A 22285-nucleotide genomic window follows, 5' to 3' on the forward strand; every position below is an offset into this window, starting at 1 on the left:
TTATAAAGGTTGGACACAAAACTAAAGTCAGAGAGCAAAATATTCCACTTGAAAGATGATTGTAAAGATTATTTTTTAAGAAAATTTATATAACTAACTTGATAATTTATAATGACTTATTTTAAACTTGGAAACACAGTAAAAAATATACAGCAGTAATCAAATTATTATATAAAACAACAAAACTTAACTTACTGTGGAACTGGAAACCTCGACTGTCACATTTTGTGGTGGCTCACTTGGAGCTACAAACATTGATAAATAATATTATCCAAGGTAATCCCTAAAATTTACAACACAAACTGAGATAACATAAGAATAATTTCATCTGTATTTAGATAACACTGAAATAACCATTAAGAGTTAATTAAATAAATTAAATGAATTATAGAAGAATTTTACAGTTTAAATTAATAAAATATTACTAATAAAATTTTCTTTCCTGTCACAAAATGAATGAGCACATTCTTCCAAAAGCATACCCATTAGTGTTAACTCAGTACGTCCAGTGATATTAGTGTTAACTCCATATATATATTATATACAGTGATTAAGATAACAAATTATTACCTGTGACAAAATTGGTATCATAAAAGCTTCAACTATGAACACTTTCAAAGTTAACTTAAAAACTCAAAACAAAGAATGGAAAAAAAATGTTTTTTCAGAGTCCTTACTTTCTAACTTATGACTAAAAATAAAGTATGACAAAACAGTTAAACAAACACCCTTTATAAACTGTTAGATGAAGTGCTTTATCTAAAAACTTACAAATTAAGATAGAAATTGTCTTCAATTACAGTCAAAACCAAAGATCATTAAAGTTATTTCCAAATGTTTTTAGAAAGGAATTGAGTTTTTCAAGCTTCTTCAAATGTAGTCTTGTAATTCAAGTTCCTCAATTAATTAAGTGTTAAGTTTGTTTGTTTTTTAATTTTGAGCAAAGCTACACGAGGGCTATCTGCACTAGCCCTCCCTAATTTTGCAGTATAAGACTAGAGGGAAGGCAGCTAGTCACCACCAACCACTGCCAAATCTTGGGCCACTCTCTTACCAACGAATAGTGTGATTGACCATCACATTATAAGGCTCCCATGGCTGAAAGGGCAAGCAGGTGCGATGAGGATTGAAACCTGTGACCTGTAGATTACAAGTCGAATGCCTTAACCCTCCTGGCCATGTCAGGCCCTAAAGCGTTAAGAGTATACTAACACATACACCTTAAGTATTAATTACACAGAATATGCACTTGTTTCAAAATAAATATAAAAATTTATTTAAAGGAACAGAAAGGAATGAAAATAAGTGTACATCAACTGATGACTGTTACAACTTCTCATAACGTTCAAGATTGATGAAGTATGGGGTTTCTGGGGAAGAGGAGTGTACTCTGTGAACATCAGAAATATCACAGTGTATATATACTTTAAATCTACATCTGAATAGAATCTTCAGTAAAACTATCTTATCAATAAAAGCTAAATCTAAATAAATGATATCGAATAATTTCCTACTATCTGACAATGTCTGAGCTGAAACCTCTCTAGTGCTGACCCCAGGTCCAATTTTGTTTATGGCCACTATCCAAATGCTATATTTAGTAAACTTCTTCAATTGTTTGATAACGTAACTGGTACCAATGGTCATAATTTCATGCTCAACAGCAGATCCTGCTTCCATGTAGTAAAGCTTGTAGCCTTCTATAGGGCCATTAGGTTTATCAGGGGGACTCCACTGAACGTGGATAGAAGTTGGTGAGTTAGATATTGCACGTAAATTATGTGGAGAACCTGGAACATGAACTGGAAGGAAAGATCAACCATTCTTTAAAAACAAAAATTTGTATTCTAAATATATCAGAGGCTGATTGTTTCTATCATAAGGTGTATTACTCAGTAAAAACAATGCCAAGTACAGTTGACATTAGAATAATAAATGTCTATTCACTGTAGAATCTTCTAAAGGCTATTTTTACTTTGACACAATTTTTATACCTAAATTCTCACTAATTGTACTATGCCTAACTTACATATAAACTTGCAGTTAAAAAATTTATTTGCTAATTGATTTACTTGAAAGACAGAATAACTCTCACTTCAAATACTGAACACTTTACTGAATTCTAATTTCTGGTTATTTGCATTTATAAATAATGTACCCATGTCTCTAGGTATTACATAAAGCTTTTTCCAATATTGCATCATCATGGTTAGCAGTTCCCTCTAGCAAACAATTAAGTTATAAATAAAATCAAAAATATATTTTACAACAGTTTATTATAGACTGTATAAAAGTATAATATCTGATCAAAGTAAATGGGGTTGTAAAAATATCAAGTCATTTTTATCACACTTGTATAATACAAACTGTAACTTGCCTCGCTTTGAACTGAAACAATAAATCTTAAAGTTTTAAACATTTTTAGTAACACATTGTGTTCAGGATGATTTTTCTTTTTCACACTCACCTTCAGATTTGGTTTCCACAGCAATTTCATTTGAACTGCTTCCTGGTCCATGTTGATTGTATGCAATAACATGGATGGTGTAGCGGGTGGAAGATTTGAGATTCTGAATAGTGGCTTCTTCCAAATGAGGTATGGTTGTATTCACTACTCTCTCCCTTCAAACAATTTTTAAGTAGTATATTAAAACATGGTCACATTCATAAAAAATTAGATATTCACTACAAACAGGATTTTATATATAATAATAAAATAATTCCTTCTGATTATCTTAATTTCTTTATTTTTCCTAAACTGTTCAGTAAAATAAAAACACTAATTTAAAAAAAATTGATAATTATTTACACCAGAATTTATCTCAAACTGAACCAAAATTTTGAAATTTTCATAACTAGCACAATATTAAAAAAATGTAGGTGAAAGTGACAACATAACAAATTTATTGAAACTTTGTGAAGCAGTAACACAATCAATACATTTTTTACAATTATAATCACCTTTATCTCAATATTACCACAATTTCTGTACTGAATTAAAATCACTAGTATCATAAGTTGGTGATTACAGGGTGTTTATTAAATCTACTGCAAACAGTTTTATACAAAAATTTTTCAATGTTTAATAGATCTTTCAAGTTCATGCATGAACTTTAAAGTTGTTCATATTCAGTAATTATGAAGTATATAAATAGAAATTATAATGTTCCAGGTAAAAATATTATAATTGTATAATTGAAATAGGAAGAGAATATATTATAAAATTGCTAGATCCATATTTTGGGCAGAAAACAAGGATGACCCACACCTGTAGATATCTGTTAAGACGGATATGTAGGGCTGAATGTAAGCATTTCTGACTTCCGTAAGTAAGGCATACTTTGTTATTTCTTTCTAATTATTTTCATTATTAGTATTAGTTAGAATGTTTAACATAAGTTTATTTTTATTACTATACCTTTGTTACAAAGATCATTTTACGTTGACTTAGGACTAACTTCAATATCATAAGCTGGCCAAATATCATGTTACATTATTAGGACTACAGCTGAAGTGTCATTAACACTTAGGGTACCCAGCTGATAAAACAAGGCATTGTAGTTTTTATAAGTATAAACATACGAAAATGAAATTAGATAAGAACAGGTTGCTTTAAGTAGGTGGCTTGCTCTGACTGTCACCTAATATCAATTACCTGCTTGAGCCTTCTTCTCTGTAGTAAATAGAGTATCCAATAATAATTCCATTAATTATGACTGGTGGTTGCCAGGTTATAGTCACGAATCGTGTGGAAACAACAACAGCTGTTAGCTTTTGAGGACTTGAAGGCACTTTTTTATGATGAGGCTGGTCACCTATAATATCCATATGAGGGGTAGTCACAGAGGTAGGGGTAATGAGGGTGGGGAATGGTAGATCTGTTTGTTATTAGTTTCACAGATTATCACATACAGTTTGGGGGAAAAGTAGGAAATTATGAAGAAGTATCAAAAATAAAATCATTAGTGAAGAAAAAACATGTCACATTGTTTAGAAGATGGAGTTGGGACATGAATACACATTTTCAAAAATTTACAGATAATAGAACATGTTATTGCAGGTGAGGAAGAAAAGTGGAAAACAAAAACAAAACCTTAGAATCTGAAACACAAAATGTTTACATGCATGAACAAAAGTAAATAAGCTAAGAAAGTTACTTCCTTTTAATAATACAGTAAACTGTCAAAATATTACAAAAAATCTTCTGGTTGGAGCTGTTGTTCTGGTATGTACAAGCTATAAATATTACAATTATTTTGGAATTTTTGTTTTCAACAAAACTTCAAAGTCGGTTTCTACATTTAAGTATTTATAAACCTTAAAAAAGTAAGATAAAAACAAAATATTTCTGAAAAACTAAACACAAACCTGAAAATATTTGTAACACAATTCAGTTGTTTTTTTATATATAATCATTTGACAAGTTACAAAGATTAAATTTTCTGAGCACGTCATTCAAAGTACAAAATCAACACTACATGCAATTAATTAATTAAAACAGGTTAAGCTGAGAGAACAACAAAATAATACTAAATATGTGCTCTAACTAATTAGTTTTTCATAATACTAACTTATTAAATTTAATGGTTTGATTTTTTCCATTCCATACAGTAAAACAAGTGAATGTATATGTAAAGCTCAGAACACTAAATAATAATAACAATGATAAAAGTAAATGTAGTTTATGTGTGTATAACAGACAATTGTACATTTTATTATTATCATGGATTCACAAACACATTTTCAATACCTACCTGATGATATCATTACTGGCAAAACCATGGTTGTAATAAATGATAGATTTGTAAAATGTACAATCATCTAAAGATTCCTCAATTCCATAACTATAGAGTTTTACCAAGTACTGACAGTTTCAAGTATTAATTATATATGTTTCAAACTTGAATCACAAATTCAATAAATTAAATTACACCTGAACATCATATCATGTTCATCCAAAAACTCTGTATTTTTGTTTTCTTAATAAACATATAATTTAACATTTTAACACTTTTATAAATATGAATTAACACTGAGAAGATAGAAGATAAAATTCAAAGTTTAAACCTTCATGGTTAATCTTAAAAATGGGGGTTCATGTTCTTAAACATGAACATTTTAATATTATTTATTTGTAAAACAACACATTTTAATATTATTTATTTGTAAAACAACACAGAACAAATGGATAATAGTGTTTGATATATGCATGAAAACTTTAGGAACAAAAAAACGAACACTTACTTGGATTCAAAATAATTAGTTGAGCAGAAGCCTGGATATTTCCTGCTAGATTTCTCCCAATGCACTGATAAATTCCTTGATCTGAATGAACCAATCCCAGAATCCTTAGGTTATACCCACTTACAATCTGGAAGTATTCACTCTCTATAATAACCTCTCCATTCTTCATCCATTGGACAGTCGGTTCAGGTTGACCATAGATTTCACATTCAAATTCTATGTCTTCTTTCTCATATGCATATCTGTTTTGTGGTCTCTTGATGAATTTTGGAGGAACTTAATGGATGGATAAGAATAAAGAAAACCAAATATATGCCAACATATTTTTCTGATTAAAATTTTAAAATAAAGACCTAAAGATAATAACATAACAAACATCCCTAACATGGGAGACATGAACAAGTCTCAAATATAAGTTTATAAGAAACAGAAGAAAAGGTGATGATTAGTTACCTTACAATATGAAGCAAGGAGATATCCCTTGATGTAATTTATTATGTAGCACAAAGAAAAATATTCAAAAGATGTTAGATAGCAAGAAAGAAGGCACAAATGTTAAACACAGAGAAAAGCACAGTATGAAACAGATTAATTAGAATGAAAAGTAAAGAGACAAAAAGATAACAAATACAAAATGAAAACAGTTTATTTGAGATTAACAGTGATAATAAACAGCAAGACTGTTTATGTGAATAATGGTGAAAGTGAGTTTCTGGATGAAACATACTGATCCATTTGCATTCCTCTGAAAATGACAAATCCTACTGTTTATTATACAGAAGTAACATTACAGAACTAAAGCAAAATATCATGCAGTTGAAGCTGTAAATATAAATAAAAAAAATTAGTTCATACTTCAAAATGTATCTAAGAAAATCAGTTTCACTCATTTAGTCGAGGAATGATCAAATTCTTTATGCTCATGAGCTAGTTTCTTACCTAGATAGTAATCTGAAACTATATGACCAAGTTAATGTTAACTCAAAGTACTTGCTTAGCTGAAAATTAAATTCATACTGTCTATTATAAGCCTTCAGTTAATTATATGGTTTTTAAATAAATAGTTGAGCCAGAAAGTTTCCCAAACTATTGAGAAACTGGTTTGCTTGGTCACAGTTTCCATATTGCCAGTTTGGCCAAATTAAAGTATGATTTTAAAAAAAATAGTCTGGATAAAACATTTTCCTGGCTTCATAATATGAAAATCATACACTGACAAGAAAAAACACTTGTCATTTGCATTTAACTGTCTTTGTTACAACAGGTATAACATCTTGTGCAGTAATGGCTTTAAGTAGCCTGCTGCAACCTGCCTTTCAGCCAAGTTTACTAAAAGCAACAGAGGTAATACTCAGTTATTTTAAGTTTCCTTTCTCAGGTAACAAAACTTGCATCTTTTGATTGATACTTGTCAGAAGTCCATAGTACTGAATAGAGTACAAGATGCAACAGATAAATTACTACAAAAAAATGAAAACTGGGACACTAAGCTTGACCTGAAAGAATCTGTTGGGTCACTAGGGATGGCGAACGTTGTATGGTATCAGAATCTGTTGGGTCACTAGGGATGGAAAACGTTGTATGGTATCAGAATCTGTTGGGTCACTAGGGATGGAAAACGTTGTATGGTATCAGAATCTGTTGAGTCACTAGGGTAGGAAAACGTTATATGGTATCAGAATCTGTTGGGTCACTAGGGATGGAAAACGTTGTATGGTATCAGAATCTGTTGGGTCACTAGGGTAGGAAAACGTTGTATTGTATGATATCAGTATCTGTTGGGTCACTAGGGATGGAAAACGTTGTATGGTATCAGAATCTGTTGGGTGACTACGGATGGAAAATGTTGTATGGTATCAGAATCTGTTGGGTCACTAGGGTAGGAAAACGTTGTATTGTATGGTATCAGAATCTGTTGGGTCACTAGGGATGGAAAACGTTCTATGGTATCAGAATCTGTTGGGTCACTAGGGTAGGAAAACGTTGTATGGTATCAGAATCTGTTGGGTCACTAGGGTAGGAAAACGTTGTATTGTATGGTATCAGAATCTGTTGGGTCACTAGGGATGGAAAACGTTGTATGGTATCAGAATCTGTTGGGTCACTAGGGATGGCGAACGTTGTATGGTATCAGAATCTGTTGGGTCACTAGGGATGGAAAACGTTGTATGGTATCAGAATCTGTTGGGTCACTAGGGTAGGAAAACGTTGTATTGTATGGTATCAGAATCTGTTGGGTCACTAGGGATGGCGAACGTTGTATGGTATCAGAATCTGTTGGGTCACTAGGGATGGAAAACGTTGTATTGCATGGTATCAGAATCTGTTGGGTCACTAGGGATGGAAAACGTTGTATTGCATGGTATCAGAATCTGTTGGGTCACTAGGGATGGAAAACGTTGTATGGTATCAGAATCTGTTGGGTCACTAGGGATGGAAAACGTTGTATTGCATGGTATCAGAATCTGTTGGGTCACTAGGGATGGAAAACGTTGTATGGTATCAGAATCTGTTGGGTCACTAGGGATGGAAAACGTTGCATGGTATCATTGTGATGGTAACCAGATGGAAATTTAAATTTATTTTAAAATCAAGCTCAATCTCACAGCTGAAACAAATACAGTTACATAATAACAGTTACATACTAACAGTTACGTAATAACAAATGATGTTAATAATTCCTGTTATCCTGTTTATGCATGAAAGATCATAATTCCAATGGTTATTATTAACAGAGCATGTCAGTAGATGGTTATGTATGTGTTTACTTTTTTTCTACTGATTGTTCTGTAAAATAAAGTTACAGTTATATATAAATTTAACTACTCACTCCCAACAGTCATTCACTTGCATGTAATCAGAAGGTTACAGCACTACATTAGCATAGTTCTCTAAACCTTTAGAGAAAGTAGTTTAGCTTATATTTGTCTCAGGGTATTTGAAAAATAAGAAACAAAGAAGCCAGTATGTACGAGGTATTGTTTATACAAACAACACTGGTGAACTTTACTAGATTAATTTACACCATCACCATCCTATGGTGCATCTTGTTTTGTACTAGACAAGGTAAAAAGATATGACAAAAATATCTGTCACATTAAAATTTGAAATGAAAGTAGAATGAATTAATTAATCATTAATTTGGGTAAAGGCACACAAGTTACGTTATTTACAATAATAAAGAGTTATGTACCCCTAGTTCTTGTCACATCACACTGATGCATATAGATTTGTTGTATGGTTTGTTTGCTTGCATAGATTTTTGCTTCTTAGATGTAACTTTGATATATTACAATAGTTTTATTTAACGATGAACAAATTTTACCTAAGCCCTTAAGATGGTGTCAATGCTCTGATTTGTTCATCTTGCTTATAGCTTTGATAACTAGCTATTTCAACTCTATAACTTTAAATAGTGTCAGTATCTGTAGTGATTTGCCATTAATATACTTATTGTCCACTCAACAGAATATACAAACTGATTTATGCAGCCTTTATCAATAATCTTATGTTCCACCCTTCTATTGAAGACTTATCATCTGTACTCTCTCTTCTTTGCTATCTTCTCTTGAGTCTCTCTCTCTACAGTGTATCGCAGTTTATGACAGAAAACCCTAAGCACTTTAAGTAACTTGCTTTTTCAAGTAAAGACACATCTTACTTTAGCTGCTCTAAGAAAGACTGTCATGACCCTACACTGTTCAAAGTGTTAGACATCACAACAATTCATTGTGAATAAAACATCCTTATTCTGTGGAACCTTTGACTGTTTCACCACTAACATTACCTTCACTGTTTCATTTAGTGCCTTTCCTGACATTAATAAACAAACAGTGTTAATTGATGCACAAGACATATCACTTCTTTACTTCTTACAAATACTATGAAACCAAGTTTTTCTATAATGATTAGCGTATTGTGCTGATGTTGTGCTTTCTGAACCTTTCTGAACATAAATAACTGAATGTGACAGTCAATAAAATTACACTGTACCATTACCTTGTATTTCAACAGTTGCAGTCACATCTTCTGAGTCTACCAGATTTTTGGCACGACACGTGTAGGTACCCTCATCTTCTGTTTGTATATTCTCTATCAGTAAACTTCCTATGCCAAGCATCTTGAATCGACTTTTGATCTGTCTGATATAGATGAGAACACCCTTCAAAACTTTGAACTATATTGTTAAATACTGTTTAAAACAATTATGAACCAGTCAAAACAACAAAAGAAGTACTGTAATGATAGATTTATTTTTTGGAAAACATAATTTAATGATAAAACAAAACATGAACATGATAACAGGAAGCATTTATCAAATTTTTCAGAATCCTCATGATTCAAGAATAAAATAAACAAACGATATTTGTAATTACAACAGAAATATGTATACAAGAGTAAACAATTTTAGCACACAAATATTAAGTCAAGAAAATAAATCAACTAGTTAAAATAAGTTTAACTCTAGTAAAAACTTTTTATCATTTAGAGATGAAAGAAATGTTTTTACATATATAGTTTGTTTTTTATTGGTAGTTCAGTCTCTCGTTTGGCTGTTGAGAAAATTTTCAAGTTAGATAGAGAAATCAGATATCCTGTTTCTGAGTTGTGATGGTAGATGATGGAGTTGGGAGAGTTTGTAACCTTCCTTCAAGTTTGTATAGAAATTCCTATGTGTTCATATGCATGTACTTTAAGGTGACATTTTATTAATGCTTCTAATTAATAGAAGTACTGGTAATGAAAACAAGCCAAGGTTAAAAATATTCAAGTTTATTTAATTTACAAAACTCAATACTAACAGTATTTCACTGTGAAAATATGTCAGTACCACTCTTACAATTTATAAACCAGACAAATATTTATACAGAGATGGGTGTAGTAGAATCAGTTAATCAATTACATTCAAATTATTTACTAACTGGATGGTTGAAATAACTAAATACAGTAATAATTAGAAACAGTAGTTTTGATTGTATGATTTCCCTTTTAAATCATGACACTGTATTACAAAACTAAGCTGAACAGTCTTGAATTAGTCAAAAATAATTGTAAGTTGTTATAATTAAATTACTTGGATAATTGGAATAATCAAAGAAAGTAATAACTAGAGGCATTAATTTTGATTAGTTCATTATTTTTGTGACAATCAAGTTAATAATGATTTTGACTCGATTATTTGACCTAACACCAATCAATGTTTAAAAGATACTGAGCTATTCAACCAGTTCTACATACTAGCTGTAAAAGTTGGACCTAGCTTCCAACACGATTGCATAAATATTGTGAACGTTAAAAAAAACATTTAAAAACTACAAGTGTTCTTATCAACAGTGGGAAATATTATGAATATGCCAAACTGCATTATCTTTTCTTTGGAGTACATATGGAATATTATAAATATAATTATCAATAGATAGTAATAAACATCATTGTAATTATCAATAGATGGTAATAAACAGCATTGTAATTATCAATAGATGGTAATAAACAGCATTGTAATTATCAATAGATGGTAATAAACAGCATTGTAATTATCAATACATAGTAATAAACAGCATTGTAATTATCAATAGATGGTAATAAACAGCATTGTAATTATCAATAGATAGTAATAAACAGCATTGTAATTATCAATAGATAGTAATAAACAGCATTGTAATTATCAATAGATAGTAATAAACAGCATTGTGATTCCACATGATTTAAACTTCAGTAAAATTTAGTCTTAACCTTTAGCTTTAATGAGTTTCATAGCTGAAATTTGTTACAGAGGAAACCAATATATGAATAAGAACATTTATATTGAGATTAAACTTTCACTTTAGTTGTTAATGAGGTAAAAATTATAGCAGGATTTAATATCATTCATACAGGTGGAGAAGTTTTACAGTCAAACCATAAGAGGACAAATCTTCAGAAACTGTTCAGAATGGTTTTCTTCCCAGTCAGGTAACTTACTAGGAACAATACCACTGTAAATTATTGTTAACTTCTAATAGAGAAATGGTTCAGAGGTAGCTAACTGGAAAACATCTGGGTGCAGGTGTTCACTTCTCAATTAATTTAAAGTTTTACTGCACATAGAGATAAGGAATAATGATATTTTGTTTACAAATTTCAACAAACCACATTTTGACAACTGCAACAAGAACTTTGTGTTGTAAATTTAGTAAGTGAATGAATTTCAGACACAAACATTTTAAAAACATTCAAGATATGAAGTTTTCTTATTGAGAGATAAAGGTGTAGCTGCAAGTAAGAAATCCAGAGAAATATTATAAACTTAAGATAATTAAATTTGCTGCTTTGATGGGAAACTTGGAAGGTTATACAAGAACATGAGGAATATTAAAATGGGCTGACTGAAAATGTGAAACTTAACAGTAAAGACTTCTGCAAACACATTAAGGGTAAACAAAAATATTAGAACGAATTCTGTAAGAATGATAGAGAAAAAGCTCATTTCTAATTATTATGAGATTGTTGGATTACTAAGTACTACATTTTCTTCACGTTGTACTAATGAATATATAAGCAGTCTTTCTTATCCTGAAAAATTGCTAAATGAAGGCAACATTAATTCTACACTTAAGAACAAATTGGAAAGTTTAGAGAATAATAAGCCTGCTGGATCACATAATATTTCCAAAAAGGTGTGGCTTGTTGGGAAAAAATGGCATGGTGGAAGAAGGCAAAGGATTGTTATAAGTGAGTTTAGTCAAACTCAATCAATGTCACAAGTGGGATACCTCGAGCTCAGACTTAGAATCTTTGCTCTTTTAAATCTATACCAATGAAAGATAAAGGAACAGTCAATAACATGCTAAGTTCTGCTAATTATATTAAGATCTTGAGTGTTGCTGGCTGCAAGAAGATTGTACCTACAGAAATACTGAATACAAGTCTAAAGAAGTTATAACTTCATTGTACAGGTTACTGACAAAACAAGCATTCACTCAGTAAATGTAAACACTTCCATTTTTATTGCATACCCATGCTAATCTGTTGTATAATTGACCAGAATATTTATCTTATAGTCAGACTTTCTGCTGAGAGGACAAAGAAAAAGTATCTGATCTCTGGGAAGAATCAAAGTTGCATCTACTCTGTTAGCAAGATTAACGACAGCCCATCAACATTTAGTAACGAGAGAAATAACAATCAGCCAAACAAACTTAGAGGTAAGTTAGGCCTCACTGGAAGTACTGCATTCAATCTTGGGGCTCCTTGCCTTACGAAAGACATTGCATTGTTGGAAAATGTTCAGAGGAGTGCCACAAGGATGACTCCTTTGATGAAAGAGTTGTCATATGAGGATAGGTCAACATCTTTGAATGTTTGTTTTTTTAAAAAAGAAAAATTAGAGATGTAATTGAAGTGTTTTCATACTTAATGTTGATAAGGGTAGGACTAGGGAGCACAAATATAAATCTTGGCAAGGTACGAGTCCTCTTCAGGTAAGACATTTTTACTTTTCAAACGGAGTGATTGGACTCTGGAATGGGTTGCTTTTATATGTGGTGGATGTAGTAACTTTTAGGGAGTTTAATAAAAGACCTGATAAATGTTTGGATAATAAGGGTTGGATTTGAGTTTTATTATTATTTTGCTTTATAAAGTTTACTGGATGGAACAGCCTAAATAGGCCAACAAATCTCTTGATGTCCTTAAATATTATGTCATATTAATAATAACTGCAGGATGTACAAACATGATGTTAACAGGATTGATTGGTTGTATTTCAGAGTCTTGAAGTACAACACTTACTAAAGTTCCATTAGACCAGCATGAGTAAAACCACAATGAACATGAATACCACGGCAGCATGACACCATGTATAATAGGAATATTTTATATTTTGCCCTATTTTACCTAAAGTACTGCCAATTTATTTTTTTCACATTTCACAACTGATAAATAATATAAACTTTAATAATGAGGTAACAGTTATTGTAAGTGAAAAACATTATCCGTAATTTAATCTCTTTTAAGTTAAGGTTTTATGTTACTTACTTCAGGTCAATGGTACCACCATCTTTTAACCAAGTTATCTGGGGGTGTGGATTACCATTTCCAGCACAATCCAGTGCAACATTTGTTCCTTCTATAACCGTGACACTTTTTGGAGTAGTAATAAATTCTGGACTTTTTCTTTTGTAAGAGTCAGCTGTGGATATAGTCAAACTATATTATAAATCATCATAACATTACATAATTACAAAGAAAGTTTAATTAAAAAATACAAGTGTCAAATTTCCTTACTTTAGGTTTAAAAACTATACATCACTATTTTACAAAATTAGGCTATCTATCCATAAGAGGATATTCTGAATCATTGATTTACTGTGGTGTAGCACCACCTGTGACTCAAGGGTGATGCTAAAGCCATTCAAAAATATCCCTTACTCACTCCAACCAGTATGCCTAATGCACTGGTGAACTACTTATTTTAAAGGCAGAGCCCCCCCCCTTCCCCAATATCTTATGTGCTTAGTGTCAGCCTCCCCACTTGTAAAAATCAGGTACAGCACAGGCTGTGAACCAAATAGCCCATGTTTCAAAAAGAAATGTTTTCAACTAAAGTTTGAAAAATATCTATGTGGTGTTTACTGACATCCACTGTTCAATGTGGTGTTATATTTACTGACATCCACTGTTCTATGTGGTGTTATATTTACTAACATCCACTGTTCTATGTGGTGTTATATTTACTGACATCCACTGTTCTATGTAGTGTTATATTTACTCACATCCACTGTTCTATGTAGTGTTATATTTACTCACATCCACTGTTCTATGTAGTGTTATATTTACTAACATTCACTGTTCTATGTAGTGTTATATTTACTAACATTCACTGTTCTATGTAGTGTTATATTTACTTACATTCAATGTTCTCTGTGGTGTTTACTGACATCCACTGTTCTATGTGGTGTTATATTTACTAACATCCACTGTTCTATGTGGTGTTATATTTACTAACATCCACTGTTCTATGTGGTGTTATATTTACTAACATCCACTGTTCTATGTGGTGTTATATTTACTAACATCCACTGTTCTATGTGGTATTTACTAACATCCACTGTTCTATGTGGTGTTTACTAACATCCACTGTTCTATGTGGTGTTTACTAACATCCACTGTTCTATGCAGTGTTATATTTACTCACATCCACTGTTCTCTGTGGTGTTTACTGACATCCACTGTTCTATGTAGTGTTATATTTACTAACATTCACTGTTCTATGTGGTGTTTACTAACATCCACTGTTCTATGCAGTGTTATGTTTACTAACATCCACTGTTATATGTGGTGTTTACTAACACCCACTGTTCTATGTGGTGTTATATTTACTAACACCCACTGTTCTATGTAGTGATATATCTACTAACATTCACTGTTCTATGTAGTGTTATATTTACTCACATCCACTGTTCTATGTAGTGTTATACTTACTGACATCCATTGTTCTATGTAGTGTTATATTTACTAACATTCATTGTTCTATGTAGTGTTATATTTACTAACATTCAATGTTCTCTGTGGTGTTTACTGACATCCACTGTTCTATGTAGTGTTATATTTACAAACATTCACTGTTCTATGTGGTGTTTACTAACATTCACTGTTCTGTGGTGTTTACTAACATCCACTGTTCTATGTAGTGTTATATTTACTCACATCCACTGTTCTATGTAGTGTTATATTTACTAACATTCACTGTTCTATGTGGTGTTTACTAACATCCACTGTTCTATGTGGTGTTTACTAACATCCACTGTTCTATGCAGTGTTATGTTTACTAACATCCACTGTTCTATGTGGTGTTTACTAACACCCACTGTTCTATGTAGTGTTATATTTACTAACACCCACTGTTCTATGTGGTGTTTACTAACACCCACTGTTCTATGTAGTGTTATATTTACTAACACCCACTGTTCTATGTAGTGTTATATTTACTAAAACTCACTGTTCTATGTAGTATTATATTTACTCACATCCACTGTTCTATGTAGTGTTACATTTACTGACATCCACTGTTCTATGTAGTGTTATATTTACTGACATCCACTGTTCTATGTAGTGTTATATTTACTCACATCCACTGTTCTATGTAGTGTTATATTTACTAACATTCACTGTTCTATGTAGTGTTATATTTACTAACATTCAATGTTCTCTGTGGTGTTTACTGACATCCACTGTTCTATGTGGTGTTTACTAGCATCCACTGTTCTATGCAGTGTTATATTTACTCACATCCACTGTTCTCTGTGGTGTTTACTGGCATCCACTGTTCTGTGTGGTGTTTACTGACATCCACTGTTCTATGTAGTGTTATATTTACCAACATTCACTGTTCTATCTGGTGTTTACTAACATTCACTGTTCTATGTGGTGTTTACTAACATCCACTGTTCTATGCAGTGTTATGTTTACTAACATCCACTGTTCTATGTGGTGTTTACTAACATCCACTGTTCTATGCAGTGTTATGTTTACTCACATCCACTGTTCTATGCAGTGTTATGTTTACTAACACCCATTGTTTTATGTGGTGTTTACTAACACCCACTGTTCTATGTGGTGTTATATTTACTAACACCCACTGTTCTATGTGGTGTTATATTTACTAACATCCACTGTTCTATGTGGTGTTATATTTACTAACACCCACTGTTCTATGTAGTGTTATATTTACTAACACCCACTGTTCTATGTAGTGTTATATTTTCTAAAATTCACTGTTCTATGTAGTATTATATTTACTCACATCCACTGTTCTATGTAGTGTTATATTTACTGACATCCACTGTTCTATGTAGTGTTATATTTACTGACATCCACTGTTCTATGTAGTGTTATATTTACTCACATCCACTGTTCTATGTAGTGTTATATTTACTAACATTCACTGTTCTATGTAGTGTTATATTTACTAACATTCAATGTTCTCTGTGGTGTTTAATGACATCCACTGTTCTATGTAGTGTTATATTTACTCACATCCACTGTTCTATGTAGTGTTATATTTACTAACATTCAATGTTCTCTGTGGTGTTTACTGACATCCACTGTTCTATGTAGTGTTATATTTACTCACATCCACTGTTCTCTGTGGTGTTTACTAACATCCACTGTTCTATGCAGTGTTATGTTTACTAACATCCACTATTCTATGTGGTGTTTACTAACATCCACTGTTCTATGCAAGGTTATGTTTACTCACATCCACTGTTTTATGCAGTGTTATGTTTACTAATATCCACTGTTCTATGTGGTGTTTACTAACACCCACTGTTCTATGTGGTGTTATATTTACTAACACCCACTGTTCTATGTGATGTTATATTTACTAACACCCACTGTTCTATGTGGTGTTATATTTACTAACATCCACTGTTCTATGTGGTGTTATATTTACTAACATCCACTGTTCTATGTGGTATTTACTAACATCCACTGTTCTATGTGGTGTTTACTAACATCCACTGTTCTATGGGGTGTTTACTAACATCCACTGTTCTATGTGGTGTTTACTAACAACCACTGTTCTATGTGGTGTTTACTAACACCCACTGTTCTATGTGGTGTTATATTTACTAACATCCACTGTTCTATGTGGTGTTATATTTACTCACATCCACTGTTCTATGTAGTGTTTACTGACATCCACTGTTCTATGTAGTGTTTACTGACATCCACTGTTCTATGTGGTGTTTACTGACATCCACTGTTCTATGTAATGTTTACTGACAACCACTGTTCTATGTGGTGTTTACTAACAACCACTGTTCTATGTGGTGTTATATTTACTAACACCCACTGTTCTATGTGGTGTTATATTTACTAACATTCACTGTTCTATGTGGTGTTATATTTACTAACATCCACTGTTCTATGTGGTGTTATATTTACTAACATCCACTGTTCTATGTGGTGTTATATTTACTAACACCCACTGTTCTGTGTGGTGTTATATTTACTAACATCCACTGTTCTATGTAGTGTTTACTAACACCCACTGTTCTATGTGGTGTTATATTTACTAACACCCACTGTTCTATGTGATGTTATATTTACTAACATCCACTGTTCTATGTGGTGTTTACTAACAACCACTGTTCTATGTGGTGTTTACTAACATCCACTGTTCTATGTGGTGTTTACTAACATCCACTGTTCTATGTTGTGTTATATTTACTAACATCCACTGTTCAGAACCTTGGTCATTCCCTTTATTGTAACTGACAGCCAAGGTTTAAAAATCAACCCTTCCAGACACTCCCAAGATGTATGGTAGAATAAAGACAACTTATGGATAACAAGGGAAAGTTGATCCTTAAAGGCTGTCCTTGGATGTGCAACTTTGAGAAAATTAAAGATTTACACACCCTTTACTTTTCAGAAAATCATCAACTTCCCTCTTAAACTCCTTTAAAGTGCATGCCTCCATTACTGCTGACAGCAACTCATCTCATAAGCCAATCGATCATCCAGTTGGAGAAATAAAACTATTTTAACTGGAGCACGATCAGCCTCTAATAATTTTTAATCTTGCATTCTGTGATACTCTCTTCAGAATATAACACAAAACGTTATAGACCTTGTCCTCTAATTCACTTTGATAACTTTGTAAACCCCAATGTGATATAACACAAAACATTATAGACCTTGTCCTCTAATTCACTTTGATAACTTTGTAAACCCCAATGTGATATAACACAAAACATTATAGACCTTGTCCTCTAATTCACTTTGATAACTCTGTAAACCCCAATGTGATATAACACAAAACATTATATACCTTGTCCTCTAATTCACTTTGATAACTTTGTAAACCCCAATGATATCAACTCTTACCTTTCTTTTGTCAGAAGAGAACTAGTTTAAAATATCTTAATGTACCCTTACAAAATAGCCCTAATATCTCCAAAATCACCCTAGTAGCCCTCCTTGGAACCTTTTCAACAAGTTGAGAAGGAAATCAAAACTTTATATAATACTCCAAGTGAAATCTAACTACTGATCTGTATTAAAAGAAATTACTCCTTTTGACTTGTAAACACCGTCAATAACTGTACTCCAATACTACGTTCAATTTAACGTTAACAAGAAAACCTTTGTGACTTTAGTAACTTATCAGTTATCTACCAGTTTTGTGAAGATACTTATCTTCAGTTGTGATTTCTAGTTTATATTAAATGTTTGAATATCAATATAATCATCCAACTGCATTACTTTTCACTCAATATTTAAATCACTTGTCAAATATTTACAGACATGTCAACTTTTAAGTACAGAAATCAGTCATATAGCCTACATTATAGTTTAAGTGAAGAGCAACCTTACCATCCTCTGGTTTAACTGACAGCGATCCTTCAGCACTAACCCTATATTTATCTACATTTGAAGCATTGCACCGATACCTTCCTTCATCTGTAATTTTAACGTGTTTGATTTCAAGGGCACCACTTGGTAGGACTATCATACGTGAAGAATCTATTTGTAAAGGATAGCTATCCTTCTCCCACGAAACACTCGCTGGAGGAATACCCTGAATAGCACAGGGTAAATAAGCAGCCTGACCAGAATATAAAGTTACATCTTGGGGCTGCTCATCAAATCTAGGTAGTGCTGAAAAACAAAAGTAATAATAGGCTAAAAATTTAAATACTTCTTTCATAATACAGAAATTTCGTTATTTCTTAAATACTAACTAACCATTCATGGAGACGCAGCTATACATGTCAGTACCACTAAAAGGTGATTTTTACTTACGGTTGCCAGACAAATAATAAATTGGTTTCCCTGTAACATATCTCAAATTTCCAAAGTATCACTTATTATTTTCTTCCAGAATGAAACGTCCTATTAATCTTTCAAGAACTATAAAATGTTGAATACATTGCTTCAAGAAATTATAAGTTATTATGAGTAAAATAAGGTGTCTGTAAAAAGGTCTTCAACAAATAAACTTTGATAATTATCATATATATTAATCTGTATCTCAAACCCACACTAGACCGCAAATAAATAACAAAATACTAATAACCTGCTCCACTTTAATGACATTTGCATTCCCTAGTGAAAGAAAAAGTCCACATGTACAGACCTTCTCTAAATTGTTTTTCAAGAAATCGGTGTTTTTATGTTATGGCAAAGAGACTATCGTCCCTAATTTTGAAATGGTGACATGAAAGAAAGCAGCCAATCAGTATTGTCCTTCCATCCATACTAAGAAGTTGGTTGTCAATGTACTACAGCTAAAAGTCAAGGAAATATGTCGTGGTATTTACAAGATTCGAATTCAGTTCGCTATCACAAATCTAGATCTACCACAGACTGAATCGTCTCATTGAAGAAATTATGAGCTTTGCTGTTGAAATCACGGTGGCACTATGATATTAATTTATAAATCTTCCTCAATATTCTACTTGTCTGCATAGCATCTTACGTGTACTACATATATTTTATTACACGTCATTTGTGTTTTAATTTTAAAATAATATCTAAAGAGCTAAGTTGACCCTAATATTATGGTAGTTTTGTTGTCATTTCTGAATATTACATCTTCCATGTTTAACTTCTCATTAGATTCAATCGTTTGTAACTAAAACATAATACAAGTTTCCTTTACTAGTTTAAAAACATGGAGTGGATTACAACTAAAGTAACCCGAAAAAGTATGAGCGCTTTGGGAAGATAAACCTTAAGTTCAAGAGTTAATTAACACCAAGTTTTGTCTTAATTAGCTAGCTTAGTAACTGTTATAACGATTACTTATACGACCAGCACACAGAGGTAGTAAAGGTCGTTAATTATTGACGTTAGACGTGAATCCACAAAAAGTTACCGATACTTAGAAAACCTACAGTAGTTGGCGTTATATAAGTTTCTTTGTTTTTTGAATTTCACGCAAAGCTACACGAGGCCTATGTGCACTAGCTGTCCCTAATGTAAAACTATAGAGAAGGCAGCTAGTCATCACCACCCACCGCCAACTCTTGGGCTTCTCTTTACAAACGAAAAGTGAGATTGACCGTCACATTATAACGTCCCCACGGCTGAAAAGGCGAGCAAGTTTGGTGTGATGGGGATTCGAACCCCCGAGCCTCGGATTACGAGTCGAGCGCCTTAACTACCTACTCATGCCGGGCCTACGTATTATAAGAACAATATATTATCAAAGTTGGTTTAGAAGTAATTAAAATCATTTGGCTATTACACAGACTTTTACTCAACGTAATAAATTTCTGAAAACTTCATACTGATAGGTAACTGAGTTAATTCGAATAATGTAATTAACTTCAGAGTTTATTGAACAATCAACAATAATACACTGTGATATACTAACATGCTACTTGAAGCTTTGCTGTCCGACTAACAATCGTACCAATTTCTTTGATTGTAGCGAGACACTGGTATAAGCCTTCATCAGGTCGTTCCGTACGTGTGTGATAAACACTGCTAAAATATAAGGAACCATTTGGCAGGACTGACCTGTGGGAAGACATTTCATACTGAAATAAAGAGTATGGAACCTCAATGAGCAAGAAATTTTCAGCATTTTTATGTTTAGGAAATCGATTTCGAAATGTTGCTCATTAATTATAACTAAGGTTTAAATAATATAGTTTATTTACTGTTTCAGAAAAGACGCATATAATTTGTAGATTGTTCGAAATTTCATTACAGTTATTTTAAATAGACTAATAATAAGCATGTTCGAAAAGTCTTGTATCTAAATATATATTACGAAAACTAAAATTAAATTACTACCTTCTGGAATCGCCTATAAATTGTAAGATTTTTCCTTCTCTCTTCCATTCGATTTTTGGCGGGGGCCTACCCTTAGCTACACAATCCAGTGATGTGGAAGTACCCTTAACTGCAATGGTATCACGGGGTTCCACCACGAAACGAAAATCCGAAAAATTAGGGTATCACCTACAAAAACAAGAGAAAAAACAATAAATATGATTGACTTATTATTTCTCATAATTATAATTCAAATTGATTTTGTTTTTTAAATATATCGTTGGGTAAAGAAGATAGCTTACGTAAGCCATTATAATTGTTCAAAGCACGGTTTTTTGGTGGACATCTTGGTAGCTTGTTCAATGTCATAATATTGGATATCCTTTTTTTAAACACTTTAGTATTAATTAATTCAACCTTCCTGGCTCAGTATGGCCAGGTCGCTTGAGTCATAATGTGAGGGTTGCGGGCTCGAATCTCCGTCACACCAAACATGCTCCCCCTTTTAGTCGTGGGGGCGTTCTAATGTGCAGTCAGTCTCACTATTCGTTGATAAAAAAGTAGCCCAAGAGTGGTGATCACTAATTTATCAGTGTATGACTAGATGAAAGGCAGCTAGTCATCACTACCTACCGCCAACACTTGGACTACTCTTTTACCAACGAATAGTGGGATTGACCGTCACATAATATCGCCCCACTGCCAACTGTTGAGCTACTCTTTTACCAACGAATAGTGGGATTGACAGTCACATTATATCGCCCCACGGCTGAAAGGACCAGCATGGTGAAACGGGGATTCGAACCTGCGACCCTCGGATTACGAGTCGAGTACCTTAACCACCTGGCCCAAAAAGAACGACCCGAATAATAAAAATATTTCCAACACAACATATTCTTAACGTACTCATCTCTCTACCATCTTTCCTATCGTATTTAACAATTACATGTTTGTAACCAAGCGTGGCCAAATGGTTAGCGTGCCGTTGTTCAAAAAAACTGCATTCCGCACATTTGGGTTGTGAATGCATGACAAGAATGTCGATCAAACTCCACTATTTGATTAAAGTGACCAAAGTGTTGGCGGAAAGTGATTTGAAATAGCCGCCTTCTCTCTAGTCTGTGAAAGAAAAATTAGAAACTGCTGGCGAAATTATACCCTATGTAACTTTGTAGAAGTGTCTAAAACAAGCAAACAAATATAATTCAATGTTCGTGAAAAGATTTCGAACAAAATTCCATTGTGAATATAAACAGCCAATAGCGCATGC

The 22285-nt window shown here is 32.6% G+C and overlaps 1 protein-coding gene across 1 annotated transcript in view; it reads right to left on the bottom strand.

The window, feature by feature from the left end:
* Window positions 1-21198, bottom strand: part of LOC143237438 (neogenin-like) — a 51522-nt gene extending 30324 nt beyond the window's left edge. Inside the window, exons 1-10 of the mRNA XM_076476685.1 lie at window positions 21037-21198; window positions 20612-20757; window positions 18607-18891; window positions 13261-13414; window positions 9244-9386; window positions 5245-5520; window positions 3656-3878; window positions 2468-2622; window positions 1515-1802; window positions 196-245 (exon numbers count right to left, since the gene is read on the bottom strand). Of these exons, the coding sequence (XP_076332800.1) occupies window positions 196-245; window positions 1515-1802; window positions 2468-2622; window positions 3656-3878; window positions 5245-5520; window positions 9244-9386; window positions 13261-13414; window positions 18607-18745 (1428 nt within the window). The 5' untranslated portion in view covers window positions 18746-18891; window positions 20612-20757; window positions 21037-21198. The remainder of the gene's footprint in view (window positions 1-195; window positions 246-1514; window positions 1803-2467; window positions 2623-3655; window positions 3879-5244; window positions 5521-9243; window positions 9387-13260; window positions 13415-18606; window positions 18892-20611; window positions 20758-21036) is intronic.
* Window positions 21199-22285: the final 1087 nt, after the last annotated feature.

The sequence above is a fragment of the Tachypleus tridentatus genome, chromosome 2 (genome assembly GCF_004210375.1).
Source record: "Tachypleus tridentatus isolate NWPU-2018 chromosome 2, ASM421037v1, whole genome shotgun sequence".
NCBI lineage: Eukaryota > Metazoa > Arthropoda > Merostomata > Xiphosura > Limulidae > Tachypleus > Tachypleus tridentatus.